The sequence below is a fragment of the Arachis stenosperma genome, chromosome 7 (assembly GCF_014773155.1).
Source record: "Arachis stenosperma cultivar V10309 chromosome 7, arast.V10309.gnm1.PFL2, whole genome shotgun sequence".
NCBI classification, from domain to species: domain Eukaryota; kingdom Viridiplantae; phylum Streptophyta; class Magnoliopsida; order Fabales; family Fabaceae; genus Arachis; species Arachis stenosperma.
Genome location: NC_080383.1, coordinates 2330161 through 2344983, shown reverse-complemented (window position 1 = coordinate 2344983; position 14823 = coordinate 2330161). Strand labels below are relative to the sequence as shown.

Sequence of the window (14823 nt, the reverse complement as noted above, 5' to 3'; positions counted from 1 at the left end):
AAGCATAATTCGCCATATTTGAACCTATCATAATTACTTGCTATATATATATATATATATATATATATATATATATATATATATATATATATATATATATACACATTATTATTATTATTATTATTATTATTATTATTATTATTAATCATTTACATTCTTGGTCCTGCGTTTATTTTGTTTTACTTCCTTGTTTAGAGATGGATGGGTATGCAATTAAAAATGTAGATATATAGTAACTATATATAAATTTGTCATTATTTGATGAGAATTGAGACTGGTTCACGTGTATAAAGGAAAAAAAAACTGATTACAAGAAATAAAAAATTTAAAAAAATATTATAAGAATGTGATATTTAAAAAATGTGTTGAGATGAGATACAAATAATGTAAAATATTATATGTAGAGTTCTAATTCTTTAAATTTCACAAGAGTAAACCTTAGAAATTAAAGAACACTACATTTTAGATGCAAGTGTTTCATTTATAAGAAAAATATACCAATTAAATACTAGATAGGTGTGTGTTAACAAAGCTAGTTGTAATTCAAATTTTTTTCCATTGTGTTGTCTGTTAATAATAAAAAAAAGGAAGTCTAAGACAGCAGATTTTATAGTTTTTAGCCATTAATTAGCCATCAATCATGTTTTTAATGGTATGAGATTGCATCTAATGATATAGAATCATTCAAATTTCTTTTAATAGTTAAATGCCGGGCAAAATTTAACAAGTGCTGGCCCTAACACTTCTCATAAAAAAATATTATATCAATTTTTGAATAGTTTTAATTTTAACAAATGTAATAATAAAAATAATAACAATTGTTGATGTAAGGGGTGAGCACGGGTCGGTTTGGTTAGGGTTTATAGTAAAATTAGAACTAAATCGATCAAAATGTAATTTGTTCGGTTTAGTTTGGATTTGCGTTTTTTTTTACATGTATTCGAACCAAATCAAACCAATTAAGAACGAATTGGTTCGATTCGGGTAATTAGACACTCGATGACTTTGAAATTCATAAAAAAAAAATTTATCTTAAAAATTCAACAAGTACAATAAACATATAATATCAATAGAAATAATCCAAACAGGTTAAACACCAAATACATTAAAAACTAAAGTCATTAAAATCCAAACATATTAATAATGAATAATCATTATCCAATGAAAAAATCATATATATATATATATATATTTGTTTTATTTAATTAATATATAATCGAATTTGCAAATTAGTTTGAATTCTGCACCTCAAAAATCGATATTCAAACTAATTATTAATAAAAGTTATTGGTTTAGTTTGAATTAGATCCAATTATTTATTGATATATTTCAGAACCAATTTAATTGAATCGAATATCTACTTCTAATAATTATTTAATTAATATTTTCTTATAAATGAACGCTACTTGCATTTTTGACATGTGAAAACTGCAGAAGGTGTTGTTTAGTAAGCCGCCCAAAATAAGGTGAAAATTTAGATGTAAGTACAGTTGACTTCATGTAAAGTTGATAACTAAAAATTATTAAATAAAAATTTAGTCAAATCAATCAAATTATCTAACAGTTTTTAATTATTAATTTCACGTAAAATCGATAGTATATGAGTTTCCACCCAAAATAATGTCGTTTTGTTTAACATAGATTTCAAAATATCACATTTTTTAAATCTATTTTAAAATATCACATTTTTAAAATCTAATTTAAAATATCACATTATTAAAACACATGCTTATTTTTACTATATTAGAGAAATTTTCTAAAGAATTGAGGCTATATATTAATCCTTTCCCTTCACCACTATATGCAATTACCAATATTTTGCGTCTTAAAAAATTATTAAAAAACATTAAATATTGTAATTTCAACAAGATTTTAGGTTTTTTTTGCCTTCTATATTTTTTTTTTTATTGAGAGTCAATTGCTTACTACTTTAATTTTCTGGCCGATTAAATTAATATTTATTCGAAAGAGAAAAGCAATGTAATTAAGATTCTATACAATCAAACTATCATCAACAGCTGTCTACATTTTCACTTGACCTAATTTTATTTTTTATTTTTTTAATTAAAAAAAAAAACCAGCGGTCTACTACTTTTGCCTTGTGGTCACAAATTTTTATATATAAAATAATTAGACTTACACTATCTATATGCGTTGACTCTAATGTGCTGAGCTGCATTTTACATAGCAAAAATATATTAATTTATTATAACAAAGAAACATAAGATTATATTACATGTACATCACCTGAAGACAAAGCACTATATATATGTCTATATATATCTGCATATAATATATATTATTACAAAGATAATATATATACCTAAAATGCTGCACTACATATTCATGCTTATTATTATAAGATAAAGGTGGACGAACTATATACCTAGTTCATGCCAAATGAATTGGAGTTTAGTGGAGTCAAAAATTAAAAACTAAATAAGTAATGTCATTATTTGTACATTTTTTAAAATAATTTTTTAGTGGTTAAAAAAATTATTTTAAAAATGTTACAAATAATAACATAATTTAGTAATTGGACCCTGGTGAATCCCATGTATCAGGAATGATTTTGTGGAGTGAACAACAATCTTTGGATCCATTAGAGCAACATCTTGAAGAAGCAATTTGTTCTTGATGTTCTTGCTCATCCATAACCTCTTCAATCCTTTCTAAAATTTCTCCCATGGTTGGCCTATTTTCTTGGAACCTTGTAACACAAGTTAGGGCAACATTCAATATTGGAAAAGCCCATTGATGTTCATTTGGCCCAACTTTTTTATCAAACACTTCTCCGGTCCATTCTTCCCTTACCATAGATCGAACCCATCTCGCGAGATCGATTCGACTCTTTTCGATACTCTTGCCGGTTAGTAATTCGAGCAAGATCACGCCAAAACTATATACATCAGATTTTTCAGAAATGCATTTTTCTGGCGCGGTATATCCCTGAGAGGAAAGAAGGAATCCGGACCTATTTGGATCCATGAATTTTGTTAGGCCATGCTCACTTATGAGTGGTTCATTGTTTTCATTGAGGAGTATGTTTGATGGCTTGAGGTTCCCATGAGGAATAATGGAATTATCTTCTTCTTCTTTGTTATTGTTATTCAACTTCTTCCTATATATGAAGGCCATACCCCTTGCAATTCCACATGCTATAGAGAGACGCAGTTTCCATGGGAAATGTTTTCTACCTGCTATGTAATCTGCTTGCAACATAAAGAATTTCGTGACTAGAGAATATTAATATAGAAGGTAAAAAATGAAGTAATATAAATTATGAAGTATTTTTTACTGAAATAAATGAACAGAAACCATTATATATGTTGTAAAGAATATAAATTGAAGAGATCATATTTGACTTTACAACAAACGAGTGATATTAAAAAAAAGTTATTTATACATAAATAATAGATTTTTTAAATGGGTCAAATTGAGTTATTTAAGTCCCTTTTATTTAAGTAAGCCTGTGGATTAAATGGTCTAATTTATTTAAATTTATTTTATTTATTACTTATAATTTTTTAACTCAAATAGTTTATGACCAGTTTAATGGATTGATTTATTTATCTTTTTATTTTAAATTTTAGAAAATATTTTGACAAAAAATATTATTTTTAGGTTAAATCGAAAAAATATTGACTAGAAATACTAATTAAAAAAAATAAAAAAACCTGTCCATTTAATTCACGAGTTAATGTGGTTAATCCAAATAGATAACGAATTGGTCCAATAAATATAATTTAGAATCCGTTTGAGAAGTTTCAGAAGTAATTTTCTTTGAGTTTTTTACTTATAAAAAGTTGTAGTATTAATGTTTGGTGCAAATTTCAAAATCAAATTACAGCTTTCTAAGAAACTATTTAAAAGCTTATAGAGAAGTTAAAAAAATATTTCTCTCATAATACTACTATTTTTTATCATATTTTTATAAAATAAACACTTTTAAAACTTTTAATCCAAACATAAAATAACTTATTTATAAGCTATTTTTAATATAACCATTTATTATTTAAGCTATTTTTTCAAAAAAAAAATTTAATTAAGTTGTTTACCCAAATTGAGTTTTAATCTATTTTAACGGTCTTAATAAAAATGTAGCCAACTAATCAGTTATTATAAATACATATGTTATTTATTTTATATATTTTTAATATAATTTTATATTTTAAATATATTATATACAAAAAATTAATTTAATAATTAATTTTTGGTATACACTTTGCATATTTGCATTATTTTTACTAAGTTATTATGCAATGCAACATTTGAAAGAAATAAAAAATAGAGAAAAAATTGCAATGTTATATGAACTAAAATATAGTTACCATTCAAGAGATTGAGGAGGCTTCCATTGGTTTGATATTTGTAGATGACAAGCTTTTCTTCACTTGTAGAACGGTATCCAACAAGTGGAAGAATATTTGGATGCTTCAATTTGCTTATCTTCCTCAATGTTTCTCCAAACTCATCCTCACAAGAAACTTGAACATTCTTTAACCTCTTCACAGCATAGTATTGAACATTATTCTCCACATTATTAAGCTTCACCTTGTATAGGCTGCTACAAAAGCTCTCACTCCTTAGATCCGCCGCGGCGCGAAGCAACTCCTCCATGGTGAACCTCTCTTCTTTTTCAACAAAGAACACAAGCCCTAGTGATGGTGAATCTTCTAAACCACCCTTCTTGACCATTTGATCACTTGTTATGATTGACTTTTGTGATGGAGAAACTTGATGACTTCTTATTAGTACTTTTATTATTCCCTCTCTACATAGCTTTGGTAATTTCTTGAAGGCAAAGATAAGTGATACTAAAAGAATTACAAGCCCTAATATCAATGGTATTAACAATTTCATAGATATTATTGGAAATGATCCTTTACCATTATTTGAGGTATCATCATTATTGCTTGAAACACTTGATTGTGGTGATGAATTTACAATACTACCCTTGATGAACTCATGCTTAATTTGGATCACACCATGGATGAAATTGTTGTTGGATATGTCCAATTTTTTGAGGAATTTCAACTTGGCTAAGGATCTAGTAGGTACATTCCCACTCAATTGATTTCTTGTAAGATTTAGATACATCAACCTTGTACAATGCAAAATTGAGTGTGGGATTTTGCCTTTGATGTTGTTGTTGGCTAAGCTAAGAGCCCTTAATTCTTGAAGCTTGCATAGAGAATCAGCATCAATTGTGCCACTAAGGTTCAAATTCTCAAGCCTTATCTCAACAATATTGGTGGCATTTTTGTTGCATCTTATAATAATAACACCATTGTTATTATTATTATTAGTATTATTCAAGTTGACCAAGCATGGTGATGAACCAATAATAACATTGCTACTACTTATGTTAAGAACATTTTTTGGGTCAATAGCACTAAGGAAATTGAAGAAAGGATCAGATTCTAATGATGAATTATTAGACTCACCAAAGAAGGGAAGAAGAAGAAGAAGAAGAACATCAAAGAAAAACAGGATCCTTGGAATGGGAAACATAGTAAAATTATTCATTGTTTTTGTGATCTAACACTGATTCTGTGGTTTTCCTCGAATGGATCATGCTTAATAATGACTTGTCTCTTCTTAGTTTCATCCGTAACATGCTTAATAATGCTTGTTATTATCGTTATATACTTCGATAATGTCCATGCATAATAATATAATTGAATTTTATATGAAAAACATATTTTAATAATAATGGTACATTCGATCGAATTACGTGTATACTAAAGATAAATCATTAATAAATTATTGCATATAGAAATTTTAATATTTTATTAAAAAATTATTATATTACCGTAAACAAATTTGATATTTGTTTATTATATATTTAATTATTTTATTGATTACTAATTAATTAGTTAAAAAAATTATATAAATATAAATATACATAATACATAATGATTAATTTAATAATTATTTTTATATAAAATATTTTTTAATTCATATATTGTTAACTATTAGCAATACACTTATAATAATATATAACATTAGTGAAACATATAATATCTAAAATTTGAGTTCACCAAGGATCAAATTCTTGACTTTTCTAATCTAGAACTCCAATACTATGTTATGATACCACTCATCTCAAAAGTTTACGCTGATGGAAAAAGGTAACACTAATTGTTATATCTCTAATATTTTTTAAACCTTTATTATTTATATTGTACAAATATTCTATTGACTCCTTATATTTTTTCAAGTATTAAATTATTTAATAATTTTTAATTATCAATTTTATATAAAAATAATTATACGTAATAAATATTCTATATATTTGCATGTAACTGAAGTTATGAGTTACACAACTAATATAAGTGCTGATAGATTACCATGATGTTAATAAAAAAATTAAAAGGCTTCTATTATATTATTAATGATAGGAAAACGTATATAACCGAAGCATGCATATGTAGTTATTCAAACCGTAGTGATACACAAAAATTAATTAATATTTAAATTATATTATGTGACCGATGATGATATATGAGTGACTTGTTTTAGGTTAACAGCAATGTTCAAATCTAACGTAGAGAAGATGTTACCTTCACGCAATTTAATTATATAAACTACAGAAAAAGTAAAATTAAACATCCATGAAAAACTATAATATAATAATGAACATATTCCTCTCACAGCTACATATAAAAAAGAGTTTTCATTTAATTTATATATTTGTTTATTATTGGCATTTCGCTTAGGATTTTACCAGCGTTGATAATATAAAACAAAATATCTTTAATTTTGATGTATGTAATATTATAAAGAATTTTAAATACTATAATTACTTTTATATCTTTTATAAATAGGAATACCATTATATTTAATAAATATGTTTAAGACATTATACAAATAAATGCATTATCTTATAGAGAGGTGTACACGTTATGGCAATAAATATACATCGAGTTCAACGTGTGCCGGCCATAGTTTCTAAATGGATATTTTTCCCTTATAAAAAAAATTAGAAAATAAATAAATAAATATATATATCCTACGTCTACATATACATGACTGGTCATACACATCCTTTGCCTCGGTAGTGAAGGGGGGAAATTTTTTCTTGGATATTAATATCATTAATATTATCATATTTTGTATTGATCTTTCTTTTTTTTTTTGTTAAATAATTCTTCCTTTATATAATAGTGTTGGATATGCCTAGAGATGTTTAAGATTTATCATTATATTTCTCAGATGGAGTTTAAAGAGTTGACTTTTGACACAAGAATTTTTTGGTTGGGTTAGATCAAATTTTAGGTTTGTTTTGACATTGGAAGTCATAGAATTTTGTCAATAAATTATAATTTAAATGGTATAATTATTTTTTATTTAAAATTTTAAATTTAAATTTTATTCTTAATTAAAAAAAAAAGTCATAATTTTTTTTATGAATGTGCATTTTTTTCAACCAAAAATAATTTATTTTTGCACAAAAGGTGTAACCGACAATAGATTAATAAAAAAATGCGTGAAATTAAACCTTTTCATGTCAAACATGTGTAAATTAATTTGTTTTTTAGTATAAAATATTGTTTTGATTTTTAATATTTGAATTGAATTTTAATTTAATTTTAAAAATGTTTAAATAAATTTAATATGATCACACAATTAAATTTAATATGAACAATTAATATATTTAAAAATCAATATAATATTCAATTTCAATAACTAAGTAAAATTAATCCACTAATAATTATTAATATAAATTTTTTTTGTGAATTATTCGAGTCAAATTTAATCGTAAAACAACATTAAATCTATTTAAAATTTTTGAGGCTGAAATAAAATATTTAAAATATTAAATATCAAATTAAAATTTATTTTAAAGATTAAAATAATATTTTATTTTATTCTTTATTATATGTATTGGATTCTGTAACCATGCATCAAGTTCTGTTTAAGTCATATCGTATAAACCTCTATGTTGATACAATTTTTCAAGTAACATATATGAACATATTTCAGCGAATAATCTTTATTATATTCCACTACCATAGGCTATATATATATGATATGACAACGAAGAAATTAATATTAATATCAGAGCCAACACATAACACCAATAACTGTTATTTAATTGAATATCTTATGGGCACCCTTCCTTAGGAATTAACTCATTTGCATGGACTACATTCTCTTATCTCAAATTTTATTTAAATGTTTGACAAAAAAAAAATCATTTATTAAACAATTTTTTATGTTTCCATGTTTTTCTTCCTACTAAAATATAATGTGAAGGAGATGATGATCTTTATTTGTTTGACCCCCAAAAAAAAAAAAAATGATATTTCTATTAAAGGTATTTGAGCAAACTAATGTGTGATGTATTTATAATTTTATATCGGTTCCTTAACGAATGTTTTCCGATTTTAAATCTTAATAATGAAAAGTATATATTTTTTGGCATCTTTTAACTTCTTCATAAAATTTCATACAACTAAAGTCTAGTTATTCAAATTTCTATTAATGAAAAATGATATTTGTATTTTTTTATATATTTTTCTTGTACATTTTTTTTATGATATAATTTTTTTATCTTTTCTTATTTTTTATATTTATTTTTAATATTAAAAATAAAAAATATACACAAAAATTGTACATATAATATTAGCCTAACCAAGATTCCGATAATTCAATCAAATCTAGAGGTAAAGTAGTCATCAAAAAAAAAAAACCTGTAGATGTTGGTGTAATGTACATTTTGATTTGGTCTTGGTAGCCAATCGTTGCTTAGTGGGCTGAGCATCAAAGACGTGGTCACATAGCCTGCCAAAATTATTATCATGATTTTTGTCAAAACCTTCAATCAACTTTTCTTTTTCTTTATAGATTGTAAGATCATCAATCACGTAGAATTATCTTTATACGAAAACAAGTGAGAACTAATAAATAGTTTGATGAGATCATACTCAAAAATTGGTTCTAACCTAAATATTTTAAAATTTTTAAGTAAAATTAGAATTATAATTTTAAATGCTTTGTAAAGAGCAAATTAAGGTAAAAAAAAATTCAATTGTCACCTTTTTTTTTAGTTGTCTATGGTATTCTTTAATCTAACAAGTCAATGACTAATCTGTCGTGAATTTGAGTTTTATTTAATGGTCTACTGCTGGTCAATGGATTTGTTGCATGACAAGGCAAGATTCAAACCCTAATACTTACTTAACATAAGTAAGCTGTAAGATAAGTAAGTTGTCAGTAAAATAGTTATTAGTCTATTTCAACATATCATTAATCGTTTTGTGACAAAAACAAATTCGGAGACTAACTTAAGTTATTAATACTAAGTTGAAAAATCAAATTGAATGTCGAAAATTTAGAGACCAGATTGAGATGTGAGTATAACTTTAAAGATTAATTTAAATATTAACTCATAATTTAATATATTTAACTAAATTATTATCTAAAATTTTTAATTATTATATTTACGTGAAAACAATTTGAAATGAATAGTCACCAAATTACAAATGTAGTATCACACTTTTGAGAAATAACTAAAGAGAAAAGGAAGATAGAAAGGAGAATATTAAAAAATGAAAACCAACCACCCAAGAGATAGGGTTAACAAAACTTTAAAGGCAATATACATAGTGTTTATTGCTTTAAGGAGCAAAGAAATTAAAAAAAAAACATTGGTGGCAACACACACAAGTCACAAGGCCAAAGGGGGTCCATGAAATAATTTCCCAACAACATTGAGTGGGATTGCACCACTAATAAATATTCTACATATGCCCCCTTTTTAGGTTCACACATAAATCTCTTCACTATTAAGCTTAATTAGTAGCTTTATTCCCAATAGCCGTTTGTCCCACATTTTAAATTCTGAAAACAGCTCAGTTTTCTTGTGCCAGTTATCTTCTGTATGCTGTCCACAAGACACAAGTATCATCATATTGCTCAAATCATGCTAAATAATAAATACATTTGACTTTTCATTTATTGACTTTCAAACCATATGAAGATTTTTTTTTAATTGCTTGCTTCCATACTGATTGTGAGTTACTTGGAATATAGGAATCCACAACTCTCCAATTGATAAGTTTTACAGTCGCTTTACGATCTCCTAGTTAATAGTGAAGGATGACTTATAAAAACATTTCGACACTCAAATTAGAACAGATTTTAGAAGTAGAGTTTTAGGGGTGTATATATCGTACCTACGATTCTTTTTTATATAGGTTTGGTCATCTTATCTTATCTTTCAGTTAGTTAGGAGATGACAGATTTTAGAAGTGTGTATAAGGAACTTAGCCGATATTTGAATTTAAATGTCGGTAAGAGATATGTTCACTTGGTAAGTATCAAAATTTTGGACCTGAGAAAAACATGATTTAAGTTTAGGCACCAAGTCATCGTTTAGGATCGCTGTATGTGAGTATTTCTCTTTTGATTTTTTCAAGCCCTAATTTGCAAAGTTGAATATGTCAATGATAAGGCGCTTGATATTAGAAACAAACCTTTTGATTTTCCAAACCAAATTATTCTTTTCATTTCGTTGGTTTACAATGCAAAATATGTTCAATGATTAAAATCTTAGAACTATTTGTTGGTTTACAATTGTTGTATAAACTTCTAATATGAAATATTTGAAATTTAACAACAGAAAACTATATATCATTATAAGTAAGAAATTCCTATGTACAAAATCTATAAAATGACAACATCACCAATCAAACCTTCCCTAGGTTGAACTACTTTAAGCCATGTTCAAATTTATCCAATTTCACACCCTACCCAAAAAAAATAGACTTGGTCTTAGCCAAGAGACAAATTGACACAAAAACTAGAAGGAAAAGGAAAAGGGGACAAATGAATACTTTATATTAAAAAAAATAAAGTAAAGAAAAACACATGAAGATTTTTTATATCTGACATAGAACACAAAATTTAGCATGAACAATCACAAATCAGATTCATCATTTTCGTCATCATCTTCAAGTTCATCAAAGAAAGAATCCTTAAGAAGCTCAGAAGCAGAAGGTCTTGCCCTTGGTTGAGCAATGCACCTCTCAATGAATGCCTTCACCTCTGGATCCTTAACCTTTTTCAGTGCATCTGGCCTCACACCAGAAGAAACCTTCTTGTAGATCTTTGCAACATTGTCACACTCACTATAAGGAATCTCAAGTGTCACCATCTCCAATACACACAACCCAAATGAGTATATGTCCACCAGTTCCGTGTAGTGCTCGTCGTATAGCTCCGGTGCCATGAATTCCGGCGTGCCGAGGATCGAGTGTGCTGAATGGTTCTTCTCCACAATTGCAGCCAAACCCAAGTCACCAATCTTAACCTAATAAGATTGGAACTTTGGTTATTAATTTGATACTGAGACAAAGTAATTGCACAGTTCGTGCTGATATAATCATACACCAAGAGTCCCATAAGCAAAAGAATGTTAGTTAGGTAGAAGATTAGAAATATTCAGAGATTAACCCTAGAGTGGTCTCTGAAATTAGCCGCCTACACTAAAATAGTCTTCCAGATCCCAATTGCACCAGTTTCAGCTACGTAATTGGTGCAATTGGAATTTCGGCGGATTAATTTAGTGTCATGGCTGATTTCGAGACTACTTTGGGGATAAGATACGTAATAACAATAGCTTAAGCTATATAGTTTGATCATTTTTGCCAACCTAAAATGAGACACCGTGCCTTGTTGAAGTTAGATATTTAGATCCTACACATGTCTAAAGTCAAGGATACTGCTACCTTTTTTGAAAAGTTTTTATTTTTAACTTGTGAAAGACGCAATCAATGAATAATTGAAGGAACAACAAAAAACCAGATTTGAGGGGAAAATAGATTTACCTGGCCAACATTCCCATTGACAAAAACATTGCTGCAATTCAAGTCCCTATGGATGATGCAGGGTTCATGAGTGTGCAAATAATTCAACCCTTTAAGAATCTGCTTTGACCACTTCTTAAGTGCCTTCAATGAAACATGTCTATGCTTCTTCCTATACTCCCTCAGATTCCCACTTGTGCAAACCTCAGTGATGAAATTCAGTGTGTTCTTGTTCTCATCCTTCCAAACACTGTAGAGTGCAATGATGTTCTTGTGTGCTAAGCTTCTCAGAAGCCTCACCTCAGAGTAAAGCCTATCCACCATGGCAGGGTCATCACAGAAATTTCTCAGCTTCACTTGGTTCCATGCAACTTCTATACCTTCTTCTTGATCAAATGCACGGTACACTTTCTTCACAGCACCACATCCTAATAGCTCTGTGTATCTACCATAGCGTCCAGTAGGGTCAACTTCAACAAAAGGCTCAGCATCTTTGTCACTTGGATCAGGATTAACACTTGGCATCTGTGACACAAAACATCAAACACCTACCACGCATCAAAAAACAAGGATCATAATAATCATAATGAGACAATAATAAGTAATAGCCATCAAGCCATCAACATCAAATCGGTTTCAAAATCAAATATTAGCTAAAATTATTGGTGAAGATTTTTAACTTTTTTGGTGGAACAATTCCAGAATGTTATCATGCCGTGTGGGGAGAAAAAGGAACAACCCCATTAAACAAAGATTCTTCCTTTACATGGAAAATTCAACAAATTAATTTCACGATAGAATTAAAAAAAAAGAACAACGAAGCATACGAGAGTAGTTGACACATTGAACAGAAAAACCATCATAATTCAGAACATAATGCATATCAAAGACTATGGTGTTGATGGTTACCATGAAAAAATTCACTGACTTGGAGCCTCAAGGGGAAAGAGGAGACGCCAAAGTCTGCAACTTTATGCAGAAAAATACTAAAAAGAGGAGAGAGAAAAAAAAGGGTAAGTGGAAGAATTAGATGAAAGGAGAGAGAGAGAGAGAAAACAAAGTGAACTGAAATTTATATTTATATATATAGAAAAGGAGGAGAGTGAGTCTAATCTAATTAATTAGGATTATTAATTAGTCACCAAAAAAAATTAGGATTATTAATTATAATTCTCAAATGTTAATTTTATACAAGATTTTAATTCCTTTTTTTTCAATTCTAACTTCCCTATCTAATTGATTTTGTAAAAGTATAATATCTTTTAATTAATGCAATAGAGTAAGTAACATATTAAACTACAATTATTTTAAGTTAAATGTATATTCGAGAAAGTAGTAACCGAAATCGTATCCAAATATCTGAATTAAAATTAAACAAAATGAAGCATTTTAAATTTTAAATTCAATCGTGTATATTTTTATAAGATATTTATTTTTACTAATAATATTTCTTTAAAATTTAATCAAAAGCGTGAAGTTGAATTTTCTTTGTCACACGTTTTGAGTCATATTCATAAATTGGTAGATTAATGTCATGTTTTTTCTAAGTAATGTGGGTTTTGATTTTTAAATTCTTTGTTTTGGAGTAAAGTCAAATGGAGTAACCTACGGATTAATGGTAAACAAAGGCGTTTTTATTTTTGTAATTAAAATAATAATAAAAAAAGTTTGAAGGTCAACGTTTTGAAGCGGCGATGGAATGAAGGGGGGCATGACATAAGCCATGTTTAGATGCTTCATAGCTTTCCAGCTATTCAGGAAGTAACTACTTGCTTTCTCTTTCTTTCTTTGCCTTCTAAGAAAAATCTTTGGCATAGTTAGGAAGAAAAAGAAAAAAAAATTGTGGGTATTTGAATATAATCATCATCGTATTTTATATTAAGAGAATTAAGTATGTGTGCACTAAAATTAATTATTAAAATTAATTATTATATATTTATTTATAGATATATATGTTATATTATTTAATTTATTTTAAATATGTATTTTATATTTTAATATAAATTTTATATTAGACTATTAATAGCTGATTTTGATATATAAATTATATTTTTATAGTTAAATAAATATAAGTATAAAAAACTAATTCTTACGTAGCGTTTATTTTGAAGTATTATGACGAAGACTGAAAGATTAAAATTTAATATTATATTTAAAATTTAATATCATATTTGTTGATTCAGAAATTGGTATTAAAATTTCAGTTTCTATCTTTAAAATTTTTAATACCTCCAAAAAATAAGGATGAAATTTTGAGAAAGGAGACTAAAATTTTAATAAGATTTTATACTTAAAATATTCAATTTTAATTAATTAATTCTAACTTTACTTTTTGTGTAAATTAAATTAGAATTTTATTTTTTTTTAATTTTACACTAAATACAATACTAAGACTTATTTCAATTTCTCTATCTCCATCTCCGTTTCTCTTTTAAATGCTACCTTAGTTGCTCAATACTAATTAATTTTATTATAAAATTATTTTTTTAGATATTAAAGATTAATAGAATTTAAAATTTAAAATTTAAAGTTTACAGTTTAAAATTTAAAATAAAAACAAATTTTAAAAAAGAATGATATTAATTAAAAGATATTAGCTCGCACATTGATTTTTTTATTAGAGATTCATACTGTATTTAATATTATGCGAGTAATATCTTAAGTATAAATAAAATAATAATGATTATATTCAAAAAATATATTTGGGAGAAAATTCAAGGCTATTTCTTAAATTGAAGGTTGTCTTTATTTTGTACTTCAAAGAATCACATTCTATTGTTGTTAACAAGAATCCTGTAAAAGATAAAGATATAGTAGATAGGACTTTTACCCCTTTTTCTTAAAAGAAATGCTTACTTTTTTTATTGTGTGGGATTAAAGAAAATAAAGATTTACTTAGAGGTTTTGGTTTCTCTACTTACGCTTGATTTGGTAAAATTTTATTTTTAAAATTAATAATTAAAAATAATTTTTAATAAATATGAACAACAATAAATACGTTTAGTAA

The 14823-nt window shown here is 26.6% G+C and overlaps 2 protein-coding genes across 3 annotated transcripts; both read right to left on the bottom strand.

Annotated features, from left to right (window-relative positions):
• Window positions 1-2337: 2337 nt before the first annotated feature.
• On the bottom strand, window positions 2338-5529 carry LOC130941182 (leucine-rich repeat receptor-like protein kinase PXC1). The gene is made up of 2 exons (XM_057869596.1): window positions 4332-5529; window positions 2338-3209 (listed from the first exon to the last, which is right to left on the bottom strand). The coding sequence occupies exons 1-2, from the start codon at window positions 5527-5529 to the stop codon at window positions 2530-2532; spliced, it is 1878 nt and encodes a 625-aa protein (XP_057725579.1). The 3' UTR covers window positions 2338-2529.
• A 5090-nt stretch (window positions 5530-10619) lies between these two features.
• Window positions 10620-12867, bottom strand: LOC130941427 (probable serine/threonine-protein kinase WNK11). 2 transcript variants are annotated; one of them, XM_057869923.1, is made up of 3 exons: window positions 12726-12867; window positions 11838-12341; window positions 10620-11320 (listed from the first exon to the last, which is right to left on the bottom strand). In XM_057869923.1, the coding sequence occupies exons 1-3, from the start codon at window positions 12726-12728 to the stop codon at window positions 10928-10930; spliced, it is 900 nt and encodes a 299-aa protein (XP_057725906.1). In that variant the 5' UTR covers window positions 12729-12867; the 3' UTR covers window positions 10620-10927. The 2 variants fall into 2 exon arrangements, with proteins under 2 accessions (XP_057725906.1, XP_057725907.1); XM_057869924.1 differs by having other exon boundaries at window positions 11838-12364; window positions 12726-12857.
• Window positions 12868-14823: the final 1956 nt, after the last annotated feature.